General features: G+C 40.2%; 1 protein-coding gene across 2 annotated transcripts in view; it reads right to left on the reverse strand.

The window, feature by feature from the left end:
• The window catches only part of RAVER2 (ribonucleoprotein, PTB binding 2), a 137,370-nt gene that overhangs the window by 100,959 nt on the left and 16,799 nt on the right, over positions 1–19,612 (reverse strand). For both annotated transcript variants that reach the window (XM_010803475.4, XM_010803474.4), the window contains exon 2: positions 6,994–7,060. In XM_010803475.4, the coding sequence (XP_010801777.1) occupies positions 6,994–7,060 (67 nt within the window). The remainder of the gene's footprint in view (positions 1–6,993; positions 7,061–19,612) is intronic.

Raw genomic sequence — 19,612 nt, forward strand, 5'->3', positions numbered from 1 at the left:
GTTGCTAAATGAAAAATACAGGAGAATACCATTTATGTTGTTTAAAAAACACCAAGTACAACACTGTTAACTTTACATATAATAGAATTTCAGACATTAGTTGGGATGCTTTGATAAGAAACCACTTCACAATTTCAAAGACTTAACAAAACAGAAGGGTTTCTCCTCCTTGTTCATCATGCATATCCCATGCTGAAAGGAAGGAAGGAGGCTTTGCTCATAGCCACTCTAGGACTGTTTAAAGAGGACATACAACCTTCCTCAATCACTTTAGCAAGTTGCACGGTGAGCAGTCAATCACATGCCAGCTCTGAAATCTTCTACCTGGAGGGGATACATGTCACTTTCACTGCACTTCATTCATCGAAAGCCAAATCACATGTCCACTGGTAACTTCAAAGAGAGACAGGGAAGCACTATTTACCCTATGACAGGAACAAAAAGAATCTGCAAACAGCTCTAATAAATACCACAATGGAATGGCACCGATGGAAAGTGTGCACCAAATTTTTTAGTGCTTGCCCTTTGGCAAGGAGGGATGGCGGGAATGGAGTCAGAGAGAGGTAAAAACTTGATTTCATTTTTAACTGTAGTGTTCTTTTCTATATTTCTAAGTCACAAAAAGCAAATGCAGAATTTCTTATCGTACTATCAGAGGTATTCACTTAATAGTACTACATTAGGGATCTAGCATCTATATAATATTTTAATGACAAAAATACTTCAAAGTCTTTTTAAATTGAAATATAATCAACACATTAAAATTAGTTTCAAGTATCTAACATAATAGGGTTCCCCCATGGCTCAAAGGTAAAGAATTCATCTGCAATGCAAGAGCTACAGGGTCAAACCCTGGGGCAGAGCACAGCAACCCACTCCAGTATTCTTGCTTGGAGAATCCCATGGACAGAGGAGCCTGGTGGGCTACAGTCTATAGGGTTGCAAAGAGTCTCCTGCATCTCCTGCATTGAAAGCAGGAACTCCTGCATTGCTTTAGGGTAGCCCCAATGCAGGGGACACAGGTTCAATCCCTGCTTGGGGAATTAAGATCCCACATGCTTTGGGGCAACCAAGCACTGGGATGCCATGCACTGCAACTAGAGAAGACTCCATGTGCTGTAACTAGAGAAAGCCTACAGAGCAGTGAAGATCCAGTGCAGCCAGGAAAAAAAACCAAAAACCTGCGAATTTGGGAGTCAGTATCACGACTTAGAGACTAAATACCCACCTCCCCCCCCACACACATATGATGGTTATATCATCCTTCAGACATTTCTTTACTTTTTTGTCATCTCAAAGAGATGTTTTTAAATATTTACATATCATATGTACACAGTGAAAATAATCTAATTTAGGTTTTTAATCTCAGATATAACACATGCAGAAAAATTAAACAATTTTCCCAATTTGTATAACTAAAGGTCAAATTACATAATTTATTCACTAAATCCAATAATATATTCTTAAAAATGAACAATACTAAGCAAATTCAAAACACTCATTAAAATGTTATAACATTAGGACATTCATTATAAAACTTCATAAAGCTCTGGCAATATTATATATATTTTTAAAAAACCTACAAAAATTCCATTTTTTGCCTAAGTTTTTATTGAGGTATAGTTGGAGAAGACTCTTGAGAGTCCCTTGGACTGCAAGGAGATCCAACCAGTCCATTCTGAAGGAGATCAATCCTGGGATTTCTTTGAAAGGTATGATGCTAAAGCTGAAACTCCAGTACTTTGGCCACCTCATGTGAAGAGCTGACTCATTGGAAAAGACTCTGATGCTGGGAGGGATTGGGGGCAGGAGGAGAAGGGGCTGACAGAGGATGAGATGGCTGGATGGCATCACTGATTCAATGGACGTGAGTCTGGGTGAACTCTGGGAGTTGGTGAGGGACAGGGAGGCCTGGCGTGCTGCGATTCATGGGGTCGCAAAGAGCTGGACACGACTGAGCGATTGAACTGAACTGATAGTTGATTTACAATATTGTATCATTTTAGGTGTATGTCAGTGATTCAAATGTTCACAGATTATATTCCATTTAAATTATTATAAAATATTGGCTACTTCCCTGTGCCGTACAATGTATCTTTACAGCTTATTTTATGTGTAATAGTTTGTACCTCTTAATCCTCTACCCTTATCTTGCCCTTCCCTGTTTCCTCTCCACACTGGTAACTACTAGTTTGTTCTCAATATCTGTGAGTCTGTTTCTGCTTTGTCATATTCGTTTGTTTTAGTTTTATAGTTTTAGATTCCACATATAAGCAATAACATACAGTATTTATCTTTCTCTGTCTGACTCTTTCACTAAGCACAAGACCCTGCAGGTCTATCCATGTTGCTGCAAAAGGCAAAATTTCATTTTTTTCTTTATGGCTGAATGGTATTGCATTGTGTGTGTGTATATACATATGTGTGTGTGTGTGTATACCACCTCTTCTTTATCTATTCATCTGTTGATGGATGCTTAGGTTGCCTCATACTTGGCTACTGTAAATAGCACTGATACGAACATTGGGGTGCATGTATCTTTTTGAATTAGTGTTTTCACTTATTTAGCCAGGAGTGGAGTTGCTAATCATACGGTAGCTCAATTTTTCGTTCTACGAGGAACCTCCACACTGTTTTCCAGAGGCTGCACCAATTTACATTGGTATAAATCCAAATCCCCAACATTGTATGAGAGTGCCTTTTCATCATATTTCTGATGTTTGTTTTTGGGTTTTTTTTTTAATAATAGTCATATTGATAAGTGTGAGGTGATATTTCATTGTGATGTTGATTTGTAGTTCTCTGAAGATTAGCAATGCTAAGCATCTTTTCACTTGCCTCTTGGCCACCTATATGTCTCCCTTGGAAAAATGTCTATTCAGGTCTTCTGCTCATTTTAATTGGATTGTTTAGTTTTTTTGATATTGAGTTGTATGAGCTGTTCATATATTTTGAATATTAACCACCTATCAGTCATACCATTTGCAAATATTTCTCCCATTTGGTAGGTTGTCTTTTCATTTTATCAATGGTTCCCTCACTATGCAAAAGCTTTTAAGTTTAATTAGGTCCCATTTGTTTATTTTTGCTTTTGCTTCCTTTGCTTTAGGAGGGATAGCCAAAAAAAATACTGCTATGGGATTTATATCAAAGAATGTTCTGCCTATGTTGTCTTCTAGGATCTTATGGTTTCCAGTCTTACATTTAGATTTTTAATCCATTTTGAGTTTAATTCTTTATATGGTATGAGAAAATGCTCTAATTTCATTCTTTTACAAGAACTGTTCAGTTTTCTAAGCATCATTTCTTGAAGAGACTGTATCAAATTCATTGATGAGTTTTTGGTGGCATCTTTAGAAATCTCTATGTATAACATGTGTCATCTGTTTTACTTTTCCCTTTCTAATTTGGGTTTTTCTTCTTTTTATTGTCTGACTGCTGTGGCTAAGACTTCCAATACCATGTTGGACAAAAGTGGCAATACTGGGCATCCTTGCCTTGGTCTTGATCTTAGAGGAAATGCTTTCAGCTTTTCACCACTAAATATGATGTTAGCCATGGCTTATCAGATGGCCTTTATTATTTTGAAGTCTGTTCCCTCTTTGTTGAGGGTTTTACCCACTTTGTTGAGAGTTTTAACCATAAATGGATGCTGAATTTTGTTAAAAGCTTTTTCTGCATATTTAGATGGTCACGATTTTTATTCCTCAATTTAATATATTTATCATATTAATTTGCAGATTTTGAACTATGCTTGCATCCCCAAAATAAGCCCTGCTTGCTTATGGTATATGATCTTTTCAATGTATTGCTGCTTTCAGTTTGCTGATATTTTGTTGAGGATTTTTACATCCATGTTCATCAGCATACTGTCTTGTACTTTTCAATTTTTGTGGTATCTTTGGTTTTGTTATCAGGGTGATGCTGGCCTTGTAGAATAAGTTCAGAAATATTCATTCCTCTGTAATTTTTTTTCAGTAGTTTGAGAAGGATACATGTTAACTCTTCTCCAAACATTTAATAAAAAATACCTGTGAACCCATCCAAACTGGTGCTTTGGATTCTACTTGTGTGTAAAACTGTGAAAGTGAAAGTTTCTCAGTCATGTCTAACTCTCTGTGGCCCCATGGACTATACAGTATACTGCATAGTCCATGGAATTCTCCAGGCCAGAATATTGGAGTGGATAGCCTTTCCCTTCTCCAGGGATTTTCCAAACCCAGGGATCGAACCCAGGTCTCCTGTATTGTAGGTAGATTCTTCACTAGCTGAGCCACAAGGGAAGCCCATAAAACTTTCAATCTCTCCATCAAATCTGAATGAAAGTCTTTCTTGCTATAGTATTCTTGGTTGTAGGTTCTTCCCTTTCATCACTTTAAATATATTGTGCCACTCCCTTCTTGCCTGCATAGTTTCTGTGGAAAAGTCAGCTGATTGCCTTACAGGAGTTTCCTTGTATATAACTTACTACTTTTCCCTTGCTGCTTTTTATACTGTCTTTATCTTTATTTTTTGCCATTTTAATTACAAAGTGTCTTGCTGTGGTCCTCTTTGGGTTGGCCCTGTTTGACACTCTCTGTGCTTCCTGTACCTGAATGTTTGTTTTCTTTCTCAGGTTAGGGAAGCTTTTCAATTATTATGTCTTCAAATATGTTCTCTGCCTCTTTCTCTCTCTTCTCCTTTTGGGATCTCTATAATGTTAGTGTGCCTGATGCTGCCTCTGAGGTCTTTAAAACTGTCCTCATTTCTTTTTATTCTTTTTTCTGTTAAGCATCAGTAATTTCCACTCCTGTCTTCCAGCTCATTGATTCATTCCTCTTATCATTTAATTTACTTTTGATCCCTTCTGGCATAGTAGAAGGAATCCACCATCCTGCTATTCTTTATTTCAGTTACTGCATTCTTTATCTCTGTTTGGTTCTTTTTATAAATTTTCTGATCCTTTGTTAAAAACATCTAACTTCTTACTCTGTATAACCTATCTTCTCCCAAGTTCTCTGATCATCTTTACAATCACTACCTTGATTTCTCAAGGAGACTGCCTATCTCCACTTCACATAGCTCTTACTGGAGTTTTATTCTCGCTTGTTCTTTTGGAACAGGCTCTTTTGGCACTTCATTTTGTCTAATTTGCTGTTTTTTTTCCTACGTATCTGGTAGGGTGGTTACATCCTGACTTGGGAGGAGTGGCCTTTTGTAGGAGATGTCCTATGTGTACTGACAGTGCACTCCTGTCTGGCCGCCAGAGCTATACGCCCTAGGGGTGCCCCCTATGTGAGCTGCATGCAACCTTCTGTTGTGGCAGGCTGACCACTGCAGAAGTCCGGTAGGTGTGGCTACCTGGTCCAGCCGGTTGCCAGGCCCTGCATTGTGAAGAAGCTGCTGACGATGGTTGGTGGGACCATGTCACAAGCTGAGGAGCCAGTGCTGGCTCTCTCATGGGCAAAGATGAGTTCTGGGAAAGGGGTGGTTGCAGGACCAGGGTTCCTGATTTAGTTTTGGACTGCTGGTGGAGGGGCTGCTTCCTGACATGGCTGGCTGTAGGTTCTGGGGTGTCCAAAAGCTGGTGCTGTTCCACTGCCTGGATTCTTGGGCAACTGGGTAAGTAGTGCAAGAGCTGGTGTTGGCCTGCTGATGGGCGGAGCTGGGACCCAGGGTGTCCCAGGGCTGGTGCCAGCTCATCGGCAGACAAAGCTAGGTATCACCCTCTCCCCCAACCAGGTTTTTCAGCTGCAGTGCCCTGGGAGTTCCAAATCTGGTGTCAACCCACTGGTGGATGGTGCTGGATCCTGCATGCTAAGGGGCACAAGGTGTCCCAGAACCGATATTGGCCTGGTGGTGGGCAGAGCCAGGGTGTGAGGGGTCCTGGGGCTGATATCATCCTGTTGTGTGTTGGTTAAATTCTGACAGGGCAGGCTGCAGTGATGTGGTGGCCCTGAGGCTGATGTAGGCCTGCCTGCTGGTGGACAGGATTGGGATCCAGAGACTCCCAGGACTGGTGCTGGCCCACCAGTAGGTAAAGCTGGGTTCTGGGGTTTGTGCTGGCCAACTGGTAGACAGAGTTGTGTCCTGGGGTCTCTGGCTACAGGGCCCAAGAGGTCCCAGAGCTAGTGATGGCTCACTGGTGGATGGAGTCATGTCCCAGGATCTTCAATTGAAGGGCCCTGAGTATCCTTGAGCTGGTTTTAGTCCATCGGTGTGTGGGGCTGGTTCCCAATACAATTGGCTCTGGAGTCCTAGGTGTCCTAAAGCTTGTATTGACTTCCTGGTAGGTGGGGCTGGATTCTAGGGAACCTGGTTGAGGGGTCCAAGGTGTCTCAGAGCTGATGCTCGACTGCTGGTGATGGGCTAGGTCCTGCCATGGCAGGCTATGGGGCTGCGGTGGGCTTGGGGCTGGTGTCTGCCCACTGGTGAATAAGGCTGGTTGAGAGGCTACAGCCAGCCCACCGGTGGGCAGAGCCAGAGCCCAAGGGGGTCCTTCCCACTGGTGGCTGGCTGCAGGGCCCCAGGGGTCCCAGGGCTACTGGTATGTAGAACTGGGTCCTGGCTGCTCTGGTGGACAGGGCCTGGCGTCAGGATGGCTGACACCAGGGTGGCTCAAGGGGGCTTAAGGCAACCTGCCTATTGATTAGGGAGGCTGTGTTCCTACCCTGTTAGTTCCTTGGCCTGATGCATCCCAGCAGTGGTCCAGAAAGGTTAGTGAGCAGGGCCAGGTCAGACACTAATAACCTAGATGGAGGATTCTAAAGTGGTTCTTGTCAGCACCAGTGTCCATGTGGTAGAATGAACTCCCTAAAGCTGCATTAATTTATGTGACTAAAATTTAGAATAATTATATTACCTTCAGAAAATAAATTATGTAACGTGTATATGATTTAATGTTTAAGAAATTCAGAGATTAGTTTAAGAATAAAAAGACACTTAGCTTTTTTGCTCTATAATGGCAACATGCAGAATTAAAATAAAATCAGGTGCTTAGAACAGAATTCTTACCTGTTCGCTTATTTCTGTCCACATAACAGTATTTTAATTCATAGTCTTGTAATAAATCATGAACTTCCTGAAAGAGACAAAACATGAACTCAATGAACACACGAGTGCAGTTGGTGGATAATCCATCTGTATTAGCCTACCACCACTACCATCACCATTCCCCACGTAAAAGTCTTCTGTGGTTCTCTATCACTCATTTAAATAAAGGCATTCAAGGCCCACCAGACCTGGCACCAACTTACCTCTTCAAATGTATCTCCCAACATACTCCTACATATGCCCACATTCCTGCTCAGATGAACACCTCCTCTCTCAAGAGTATACCATGTACAATCTTCATTCTGAATTTATGCTGACACCTTGAACTTCCATGGGGCAAACAACTACTACAGATCCCAAATTCACCTGGAATCACATGCATCCTTTGAAATCCCAGCTCAAATATTTTTCTATGAAGATTTTTTTCCTAATTCTTTCCCACAGTACATCACCTCTATGCTAACATTGGTCATACTTTATGCCTCTCTTACAGAAATGTTAAACATTTCTACTTGGGTACTACAAACTGAGTTTTTAACAAGTATTACACTTGTAGAGGGCTTCCCTGGTAGCTCAGGAATCTGCCTGCAATGCAGGAGACCCTGGTTCAAATCAAAGGGGACTCAAAGGGGACCTTTGAGTCAGGAAGGTCCCCTGGAGAAGGGATAGGCTCCACACTCCAGTATTCTTGGGTTTCCCGAGTAGCTCAGATGGTAAAGTATCCACCTGCAATGTGAGAGACCTGGGTTCAATCACTGGGTTGAGAAGATCCCCTGGAGGAGGGCATGACAAACCACTTCAGTATTCTTGCCTGGAGAATCCCCCTAGTGGGCTACAGTCCATGGGGTCACAGAGTCAGACACAACTGAGTGACTAAGCACACACATATCTGTAGATGGTAATACCAATATGAAGAATAAATAAACATAAAATAAAACCTAACTTAGAGATCCCTGGAAATGAAGCAATAACCCTCAAGTTATAGTATGCAGCCCAATTTCTTTCCCCTCAGTTCCCCAAGATGTTTAAACTGGTTTTCTGGTTTGTTCAGCTTGTATTACTCGTCCATTCTTAATTCTTAAATTCTGATATCATAACTTCCATCCACCTGGGAAAATACACTATATTTTGTCTATTTCTCTAATCAAATGAAGTTGCTCAGTCGTGTCTGACTCTTTGCGACCCCCTGGCCTGTAGCCCACCAGGCTCCTCTGTCCATGGGATTTTCCAGACCAGAATACTGGAGTGGGTTGCCATTTCCTTCTCCAGGGGATCTTCCCAACCTAGGGATCGAACCCAGGTCTCCTGCAGGCAGATGCTTTAACCTCTGAGCCACCAGGGAAGCCCAATTTCTCTAATACCTTCTATTAAATTGATACTACTTGAGTACAGGAACTATATTTTATCTGTATATTACCCATATTGCTTTGAATATACTAAGCACTCACATAAACATTAAAGTAAATATAATTTGCCATTCATTTGATATTAGGCCCTGAAAATTTTACTCATAATATACAACAGATATCACTATTACTTTTTAAAGGAATTGAACTATCGCATTACTGGACGTTTGGACCCAGATAGAGAGTGGTACAGCCAACCTGTTCTGTACTACAAACAAATACACTAGACAGACATAAGTGCTAGGGTGTTAAGTCTGTAACCTATCAATAATTAATTCAAGAATAATAATTCTTATTACTGCTATTTTTATACTTAACACTCACTCAGTTTTTACTAGGTACCAGAGCATTGAAGTCACCCTTTTATTAAAAACACAGGAAACCACAGAAGAGAGAAAATTCAAGCAACTTGCCAAAGTCTTACACTTAGTCAATTTCTGAGTGTAGATTCACCAACTGGTTAGGTTCCAGGGAACTGTACTCTTAACCGCTATGCTATACTGACTTATTCCTTCTAGGATTATCTAAAAATAGTACACTGCCACAGACAGTTAAAAGACCAATAGCTCTAGTGCCTTAATAAGGGATCAACTGGAAATGAAAAATAAATAAGAGGGTAGTTTCAAATTGAGAAACACTTTGTCTTTCAACCCAATGCAAGGGGGTGGGGAAACTGACCTAACAGGCATAGTATAAAACAAGCTGGGTGAAAAAAAGACAATCATCTTTTATATAAGAAAGATACGAAAGGTAAAGTTGATAATTTAGTATTCTTTATTAGTCAATATTTTAAAATATATATACTTACCAATTGTGTAAAATACTGTTTGATGAATTATATGGTAATACGATCAATATATAGTTTATATATAAAACTATGATAAGTTTTGATCTTGTAAGCATCAACATCTTATTGGACTTAGAAAACAGCGTAAGAAACTCACTAAGAAAACGTAACTCTCTCAATAGCATACCCTACACATCTTGCTAACAGGCTCATTGAATACTTTATATAGAAGGTGACACAGTTTTGTTTGAAGGCATCAAGTGTATGCTTTCAGTTGCACAAACTCTAATCTCTCATTTCACTAGTTAACAGCTGTCAAATGCCAAAGAAAACATGATACCGCTCTTCACTTTATCAAGTATCCAAAAACAATGACATGTTATATTACTCATTTAGCTGAGAGAACCACCTGAGAGAGATCTTAAGTTTTCAAGGATGCATTTTTGCAAGTTGAAAATTTTATTTTTAAAGTACCCATATTTCTAAGCACAGCTTTCCCATGTATCAGATGTGGAATACAGACTTCGCCAACTCAGAAAGTTTACAAAACTTCCTGCAAAGAAAAAAAGAATTATTTTTCCCCATGCCCTGGTTGCTCTGACCCAGGAAAAAGTAGGTCACTCCTCAATTTGAGCCTTGGCAAGTTGGCCAAATTAAAAACTTAAAACCTGAAAGAGAGTCCTGAACCATTTGCCAAAATCTGACTATGATACACATCACACAAAACTGAAAGTACTAAGATCACGTCTCCCTCTTCTAATGTAGCTTTAGGATACTTCTATGAATTTACAAACTAACTTTAAGGAATGAAGTTGCACATTTGATGAAGACTCTTTGTCCTCTGACTAGCAATATCTGCTATACATTTCTTACAGTAGGATGAGCTCATTAAAACTGGTAACTGTTAGATAGCTTTAGTAATCTATTTCCAGACCAGACTCACCATCACTCCCTGGAACTGAAAAGTTTTCCACATATGAAGTGTTTTCTGGGAAGAGGTTCAATAACTTTCAGCTCAAAGCAGTCAAACAATAAACCCCCAAAAGTTAAACAACCATTGTTTCAGCTCATCTGGACCTCTTCTTGATTGAAAGCCAGCCTTAGTTTTAAATCTGAATCACATTGTCTTCTAAGCCCTTCACAGACTTTAAATCAGCTATATATATAGAGAGAGAGAGAGAGAAAGACTATAAAAACAACTTTTCATATATTAAAACACTCTTCTTTAAAATTTCACTTTTTTTTTGGAATGAAAAAAATATTGGGATGGCCAAAAAGTTCATCTGTGTTTTTCTGTAAGATGGGACCCAAATGAACTTTTTGGTCAACCCAATATTTTTATTTATGTTCTTATAAAATGTAAAATGATTTGATAATACAAAAGGATTATCTGTAACATATAATATGAGGCATTATAATGAAATAAGCACCCAGGAGTTCAACAGCACACTTAACACTGTTCTATCCCACTATGTCTTCCTTCACTGACCCATCCCCCATAGCTAGAGTCCTCACACAGGTCTGTATTCCCTAACAATATATTCTGTTGGTTTGTTTCTGAGCTTTAATAAAAATGGTATTATGCTATTTTAATCTTCTGTGCCTTGTGTTTTATACTCAATATTATGTTTTTAAAATTCACTCACAATCCACATGGCTACTGCGCATTTATTCACTACTGAATATTCTGTGACTATTTATACTATGGAATATTTATTCCATTCTGTGACTTCAGTATGATTTACTGATCCACTTTTCTATCAATGAATACTTTATTTGTTTCCAGGCTGCTGTTGTTTTGCTACTTTTACATATATATATTTACAATTACTATCACCTTCTTGTAAACTTTACATATCTCCTGGTGTTCATGGGCAAAAATTTCTGAAGGCATGAACGTCCTATATATACATCTTTATAAGAAAGTGCCAACTTCTCTATCAGAATGACTATTACAGTTTACATTCCCATCAATATATGAGAGTCCTTACAATGCTTGGTCTTAGAAGATACTTAAATTTTGTCAATTTAGTGGATATAAAGTCATACTTCCTTGTACTCTTGATTTGCACTCCCTTGATTAATAAGGCAGGGCATTGTGATGGTTAGTTTTATATGTGAACATGGCTAAAGAATCTAGTTATTAAACTCAATAATCTAGGTGTTGCTGTAAAGGTATTTTATAGATATGGTTAATATCTACAATCAGCTTACTCTAAAGTGAAGGAGATCCCCTTTAATAATATGGGTGGGCCCCATCTAATCAACTGAAGACCTGAAGAGAAAAAAGGGTATTCTGAAGAAGAAATCCTGCCTTAAGATTGTAGCATCAGGGCTCCCAAGGTAGACCAGAGGTTAAGAATCCATCTTCCAACCCAGGGGCTATAGGTTCTATCCTTGGTTAGGGAACTAAGACTGCACAGGCCATGGTGCAATTAAGCTCATGTGCTGCAACTACTGAGCCCACACACTCTAGATCCTGGGCCAAATTAGACAGAAGCCCATACACCACAAGGAAGATCCAATGCAGCCAAATAAATAAGACTGTAGCATCAACACCTGCCTGAGTTTCTAACCTGTTGGTATGCCTCACCGGATTTTAGATTAGGCCGCCCCCTCAATCAACCAATCAACTTCTCTATGTATGTCAGATCAGTTCAGTTGCTCAGTCAGGTCCAACTCTGCGTCACCATGGACTGCAGCACCCCAGGCTTCCCTGTTCATCACCAACTACCAGAGCTTGCTCAAACTCATGTCCATCAAGTTGGTGATGCCATCCAACCATTTTATTCTCTGTCATCCCCTTCTCCTCCTGCCTTCAATCTTTCCCAGCATCAGAGTCTTTTTCAATGAGTCAGTTCTTCGCATCAGCAGGCCAAAGTATTGGAGTTTCAGTTTCAGTATCAGTCCTTCCAATGAATACTCAGGACTGATTTTCTTTAGGATGGACTGGTTGGATCTCCTTGCAGTCCAAGGGACTCTCAAGAGTCTTCTCCAACACCACAGTTCAAAAGCATCAATTCTTAGGTACTCAGCTTTCTTCAACTTTCACATCCACACATGACTACTGGAAAAACCGCAGCTTTGACTAGACAGACCTCTGTCCACAAAGTAATGTCTCTGCTTTTAAATATGTTGTCTAGGTTGGTCATAGCTTTTCTTCCAAGGAGCAAGCGTCTTTTAATTTCATGGCTGCAGTCACCATCTGCAGTGATTTTGGAGCCCAAGAAAATAAAGTCTCTCACTGTTTCCATTATTTCCCCATCTATTTGCCATGAAGTGATGGGACCAGATGCCATGATCTTAGTTTTTTGAATGCTGAGTTTTAAGCCAACTTTTTCACTCTCCACTTTTACTTTCATCAAAAGGCTTCTGAGTTCCTCTTCACTTTCTGCCATAAGGGTGGTGTCACCTGCATATCTGAGGTTATTGATATTTCTCTGGGCAATCTTGATTCCAAGTTGTGCTTCATCCAGCCCAGCATTTTGTATGATGTACTCTGCATATAAATTAAATAAGCAGGGTGACAATATTCAGCTTTGACTTATTCCTTTCCCAATTTGGAACCAGTATTTTGTTCCATGTCCAGTTCTAACTGTTGCTTCTTGATCTGCATATAGGTTTCTCAGGAGGCAGGTAAGGTGGTCTGGTATTCCCATCTCTTGAAGAATTTTCCACAGTTTGTTGTGATCCACACAGTCCAAGGCTTCAGCATAGTCAATAAAGCAAAAGTAGATGTTTTTCTGGAACTCTCTTGCTTTTTCGATGATCCAACGGATGTTGGCAATTTGATCTCTGGTTCCTCTGCTTTTTCTAAATCCTTGAACATCTGGCAATTTGATCTCTGGTTCCTTTGCCTTTTCTAAATCCTTGAACATCTGGAAGTTCATGGTTCATGTACTGTTGAAGCCTGGCTTGGAGAATTTTGAGCATTACTTTGCCAGCATATGAGATGAGTAAAATTGTGCAGTAGTTTTAACATTCTTTGGCATTCTTTCTTGGGGATTGGAATGAAAACATCTTTTCTAGTCCTGTGGCCACTGCTGAGCTTTCCAAATTTGCTGGCATACTACATTTTGCTGGCATATTTGCTCATGTATGTATATAAATACAAATTAATATAAATATTATATATAATTTACTGTTTCCCAAAAGTTGTAAAATGCTTTATTCACTTAGTTTTTAGTCCGTTAGAGTTAGCTACATTATTCCAGCCGTAAAGTGATTCTGGTATTGCCTTTAATCTCATAGGGAAATTTTTAAATATTTTACCATTGAATATGATTGTTTTTGGTTTCTGGAGATATTCTTTAAGTTTGGGAATCTTCTATTCCTATTTGCTATGAGTTTTTATTATGAATGGATATTAAATGTTATCAGTAGTTTTTTCTACATCTATTGCAATGACTTAAATCCTATCTTCATGCCAGGGGTCGCCAAATTTTTATTTCCACCTCAGATGTCTCTCCGAGGAGCCACACCTATGTATGCCATTGCTTGCTTAGAACTACCTTTGAATGTTCAGTTCAGTCACTCAGTTGTGTCCGACTCTTCGAGACCCCATGAACTGCAGCATGCCAGGCCTCCCTGTCCATCACCAACTCCCGGAGTTCACTCAGACTCACGTCCATCGAGTCAGTGATGCCATCCAGCCATCTCATCCTCTGTCATCCCCTTCTCCTCCTGACCCCAATCCCTCCCAGCATCAGAGTCTTTTCCAATGAGTCAACTATTCTCATGACATGGCCAAAGTACTGGAGTTTCAGCTTTAGCATCATTCCCTGCAAAGAAATGCCAGGGCTGATCTCCTTCAGAATGGACTGGTTGGATCTCCTTGCAGTCCAAGGGACTCTCAAGAGTCTTCTCCAACACCACAGTTCAAAAGCATCAATTCTTCGGTGCTCAGCTTTATTCACAGTCCAACTCTCACATCCATACATGACCACAGGAAAAACCATAGCCTTGACTAGACAGACCTTTGCTGGCAAAGTGATATCTCTGCTTTTGAATATGCTATCTAGGTTGGACATAACTTTCCTTCCAAGGAGTAAGCGTATTTTAATTTCATGGCTGCAGTCACCATCTGCAGTGATTTTGGAGCCCAAGAAAATAAAGTCTGACACTGTTTCCACTGTTTCCCCATCTATTTCCCATGAAGTGAAGGGACCGGATGCCATGATCTTCATTTTCTGAATGTTGAGTTTTAAGCCAACTTTTTCACTCTCCTCTTTAACTTTCATCAAGAGGCTTTTTAGTTCCTCTTCACTTTCTGCCATAAGGGTGGTGTCATCTGCATATCTGAGGTTATTGATATTTCTCCCGGCAATCTTGATTCCAGCTTGTGTTTCTTCCAGTCCAGCGTTTCTCATGATGTACTCTGCATAGAAGTTAAATAAGCAGGGTGACAATATACAGCCTTGACGGACTCCTTTTCCTATTTGGAACCAGTCTGTTGTTCCATGTCCAGTTCTAACTGTTGCTTCCTGACCTGCATACAAATTTCTCAAGAGGCAGGTCAGGTGGTCTGGTATTCCCATCTCTTTCAGAATTCTCCAAAGTTTATTGTGATCCACACAGTCAAAGGCTTTGGCATAGTCAGTAAAGCAGAACTAGATGTTTTTCTGGAACTCTCTTGCTTTTTCCATGATCCAGCAGATGTTGGCAATTTGATCTCTGGTTCCTCTGCCTTTTCTAAAACCAGCTTGAACATCAGGAAGTTCACGGTCCTTTGAATGTTACACACCTGATAATACTTTTTTTTGGCCCAACACAAGGCCATATACGTTTCATGATATTGGGTGAGTAAACTGTGAAAGAAAATGAAGTTGCTCAGTTGTGTCTGACTCTTTGCGACCCCATGGACTGTAGCCTACCAGGCTCTTCCGTCCATGGGATTTTCCAGGCAAGAATACTGGAGTGGATTGCCATTTCCTTCTCCAGGAGATCTTCCTGACCCAGGGATTGAACCCAGGTCTCCAGTACTGTAGGCAGACGCTTTACTGTCTAAGCCACCAGGAAAGTCACCTTGACTGAGTAAATGTGGTGTCAATTTAACTCAGCTAAATTTTTAACAGCTTTCAATGCAGCTGTTTTGCTGGAAAGTTCATTTGAATACCAAGTTTTTGCCAGAGGAACATTTTGACATGGCCTAAAAAGATTAGTAAACTTTCAATTTTTTATTAGCAGTATAATAATAATAATAATTTACTGAATATTTACTTTATCCCAGGCTTTTTACTGAAATAATCTTGTTTAACCATAACAACCCCTTGGTCTGGATTTTTAAGTTGGATATTATTATGGAGTTTATAGCCAAGGTTACTAAGGCCTAGAGAAGGAACTTGTACAGACAATATATAATCAATCTGGGATTCAAACACAATTTGACATACTTTAGACCAAACACACTGAATTATTCTAAATCTTAAGTATCAGTGATACAAAAATAAAATCTATGAACTGTTCATTTCCATCACATTTCTAACGCTTACTATATCACTAACCTCCTAACCTTAGAGCAGAGATCAGGGTTAAGAACAACGTTTGGGAGATAAAAGCAACAATTTTACTTTTTGACAGCTAGATGTCTGAATGGAGAAGGCGATGGCACCCCACTCTGGTACTCTTGCCTGGAAAATCCCATGGATGGAGGAAGGCTGCAGTCCATGGGGTCGCTAGGAGTCGGACATGACTGAGCGACTTCACTTTCACTTTTCACTTTCATGCATTGGAGAAGGAAATGGCAGCCCACTCCAGTGTTCTTGCCTGGAGAATCCCAGGGACAGGGGAGCCTGGTGGGCTGCCGTCCATGGGGTCGCACAGAGTCGGACACGACTGAAGCGACTTAGCAGCAGCAGACGTCTGAATGCATCACTCTCTTGTTTTTAAATATTTCAATAGACTCTCATTTTCTTTAAAATAAAATTCAAATTCTCTTAAATAGCTTTCAATCATCTGGTCCTGCTTCATGTGCTAGCCTTAAATTGAATCACTACCCTTCTCAAACTCTGCGTATTGCTATGGATATTCCTCACCCCTCTCTTTAGCTCCTTTCCCCTAGTTTATTTCTCTCCCCCTGGGTTTCAACTTTAATGAATTTCTCTAAGAAGCCTTTCTGACTCTCTCAAGTGTGGAGTAGATATCCTCCTTCTGTGCCCCCACAGCATTTTTTACTTTTCCCATCACAACACTCATAGCACCCATCATCTGTATTTTAACTGCTTATATACCTGAATCTTCCTTAGATTGCAGGCTTAGTAAATAGCAAATACCATGCATCTGACCTTGTTCGTAAAAAGGTCTCCAACGTCTAGCAAAAAGCAGACTTTGAATATTTAAATGCATATTTGTTTCTACATATCATCTTGATCAACTCCAATACAGCATTCTTTTCTGAGATTATTTTACAATCTAAACATAAACCAATATATTGAAAGTGCTCAAAAATTACTCTTTACACTAACCTAATACATAGCTCACTTCTTTAAAAGAAAATATTTGATCCACCTCCTAAAGCAATGAAAATAAAAACAAAAATAAACAAAAGGGACCTAATTAAACTTAAAAGCTCTTGCACAGCAAAGGAAATCATGAACAAGATGAAAAGACAACCCTCAGGATGAGAGAAAATATTTGCAAATGAAGCAACAAAGGACTAGTCTCCAAAAGACACAAACACCCCATGCACCTCAGTATCAGAAAAACAACCCAGTCAAAAACAGGCAGAAGACCTCAACTGACACCTCTCCAAAGAAGACACATAGATGAAAAGCTGCTCAACATCACTAATTATCAGGGACATGTAAATCAAAACTACAATGAGGTTATCAATTCACACCAGTCAGAACGGCTATTAGCAAAAAATCCACGAACAATAAGTGCTGGAGAGGATGTGGAGAAAAGGGAACCCTCTTACACTGCCAGTGGGAATGTAAGCTGATATAGCCACTGTGGAAAACAGTTTGGAGGTTCCTTGAAAAGCTTAACACAGCACTACCGTATGACCCAGCAATCCCACTACTGGGCATATACCCTGAGAAAATCATAATTCAAAAGGACACATGCACCCCAATGTTCACTGCCACACTAGTCACAACAGGCAGGACAAGGAATCAACCTAAATGTCCAATGACAGATGAATAGATAAATAAGGTGTGGTACATATATACAACGGAATATTGAGTGTGTGTTAGTCGCTCAGTTGTGTCCAACTGTGCAACCCCATGGACTGTAGTCCCCCAGGCATCTCTGACCATGGAATTTTCCAGGCAAGAATACTGGAGTGGGTTGCCATTCCCTTCACCAGGGGATCTTCCCAACCCAGGGATCAAATCCAGGTCTCCTGTATTGCAGATTCTTTACTGTCTGAGTCATTACTCAGTCACTAAAAGGAACAAAATAGGGTCATTTGTAAAGACATGGATGAGCCTAGAGTCTGTCATATAGAGTGAAGTCAGAAAAACAAATACTGTGTATTAATGCATATGTGTGGAATATAGAAAAATGGTACAGATGAACCTATTTCCAAGCCAGGAACAGAGACCCAGATATATGGACATAAGGGAAAGAGTGGGGGTGGGACGAACTGGGAGATTGAGATTGACATATATATACTACCACCTAGTTGGAAGCTGCTATAAAGCTCAGAAAGCTCAGTTAGATGCACCTGAGGCAGCGGCTGGGTGGGGGGCACTGGAAGGGAAGTCCAAGAGGGGATATAGGTATGCATATGGCTGATCTACTTGAGCGTGCAACAAAAACGAACACAACATTGTAAAGCAGTTGTATTCCATTTAAAAAAAGTTCTGAGCAAAAAGAAAAAATAAAGTGCTCAAAAAATTACTCTCTTTACACTAATCTAATACATAACTTACTTCTTTAAAAGAAAATATTAACATACCTCAAATTAATTAATATTATATGTCTAGCAATAAGAGGCAGAGAAGGCAATGGCACCCCACTCCAGTCCTCTTGCCTGGAAAATCCCATGGACAGAGGAGCCTGGTAGGCTGCAGTCCATGGGGTCGCTAGGAGTCGGACACGACTGAGTGACTTCATGTTCACTTTTCACCTTCATGCATTGGAGAAGGAAATGGCAACCCACTCCAGTATTCTTGCCTTGAGAATCCCAGGGTTGGGGGAGCCTGGTGGGCTGCCATCTATGGGATCGCACAGAGTTGGACATGACTGTAGCGACTTAGCAGCAGCAGCAGCAGCAGCAATAAGAGGTTCTCCATGAGCAGTTCTTGCTTACAGACATCCCCAATAGATAGATTTAGATAACCAAAGAAAATGTAGATAGATTTGTTAAATCTAATAGATTTAGATAACCAAAGAAAATTTATTTTCCCAAATAAAAGCCAGACAGAAATTACAATCTCCTCTTCTCTGACACAAGTGTTTTTCTTTTCAAACATCACCTGGATGTATGACTAATTATCAAAAATTAAATTGTCTAAAAATAACCCCCATTTGTTATCTCTCAGTACTGTAGGTCAAAAGTTCTGGCAAGCTCAAATGAATTCTCAGGGTCTCTCAAGGCCAAAATCAAGGTCTTAGGCAGGCTGAGCTCTTATCTGGAAGCTCTAAGGAAGAATGCACTTCCACTCATGAAGTCAGTTAGCAGAATTCAGTTTCTTGCAGTTGTTGAACTGAAGTCCCCATTTTCTTGCTGGTTGTCAGTTGGGGACCACACTCAGCATCTAGAGACGGCTCTAAAATCCTTGTATGTGGACCCCTCCATCTTCAAACCCAGCAACAGTGCATCAAATCCTTCCTGCGCTTCAAATCATCTGACTTCTCCCTCTGCTAACAGCTGGAGAAAATTTTGCTTTCAAAGGACTAGTATAGTCAGATATGTCTCACCTGGATAATCTCCCTTTTGATAATCCCAAATCAACTGAGTAATAACCTTAATTAGATCTGCAAAAATTCTCTTCTGTCATGTATGTAACAATCACACATGTGACACCTTAGTAGGCAAAGCTCAAGAATATACGAGCATATGTATTATGTACATAGTCACAGTTTCATGGATTAGAAATCTTGGGGGGCTATTTCTAAATTCTGCCCACAACAATCACTAACAATAGATACCACTGTACCCTTGGGCCTCCCTGGTGGCTCAGTGGTAGGGAACCTGCCTGCCAATGCAGGAGAAGCATGTTCAGTCCCTGGGTCAGGGAGATCCCCTGGAGATGGAAATGGCTACCCACTCCAGTAATTTTGCCTGGGAAATCTCACGGACAGAGGAGACTGGTGGGTTACAGTCCATGGGGTCACAAAAGAGTCCGACATGACTTAACGACTAAACAACAACTGTCCCTTAAACATACTTACACAAAACATCTTATTTAATACCTCAGGTTTCAGAGCTCAAGCAAGGTGA

The sequence above is a fragment of the Bos taurus genome, chromosome 3, assembly GCF_002263795.3.
Source record: "Bos taurus isolate L1 Dominette 01449 registration number 42190680 breed Hereford chromosome 3, ARS-UCD2.0, whole genome shotgun sequence".
Lineage (NCBI taxonomy): Eukaryota > Metazoa > Chordata > Mammalia > Artiodactyla > Bovidae > Bos > Bos taurus.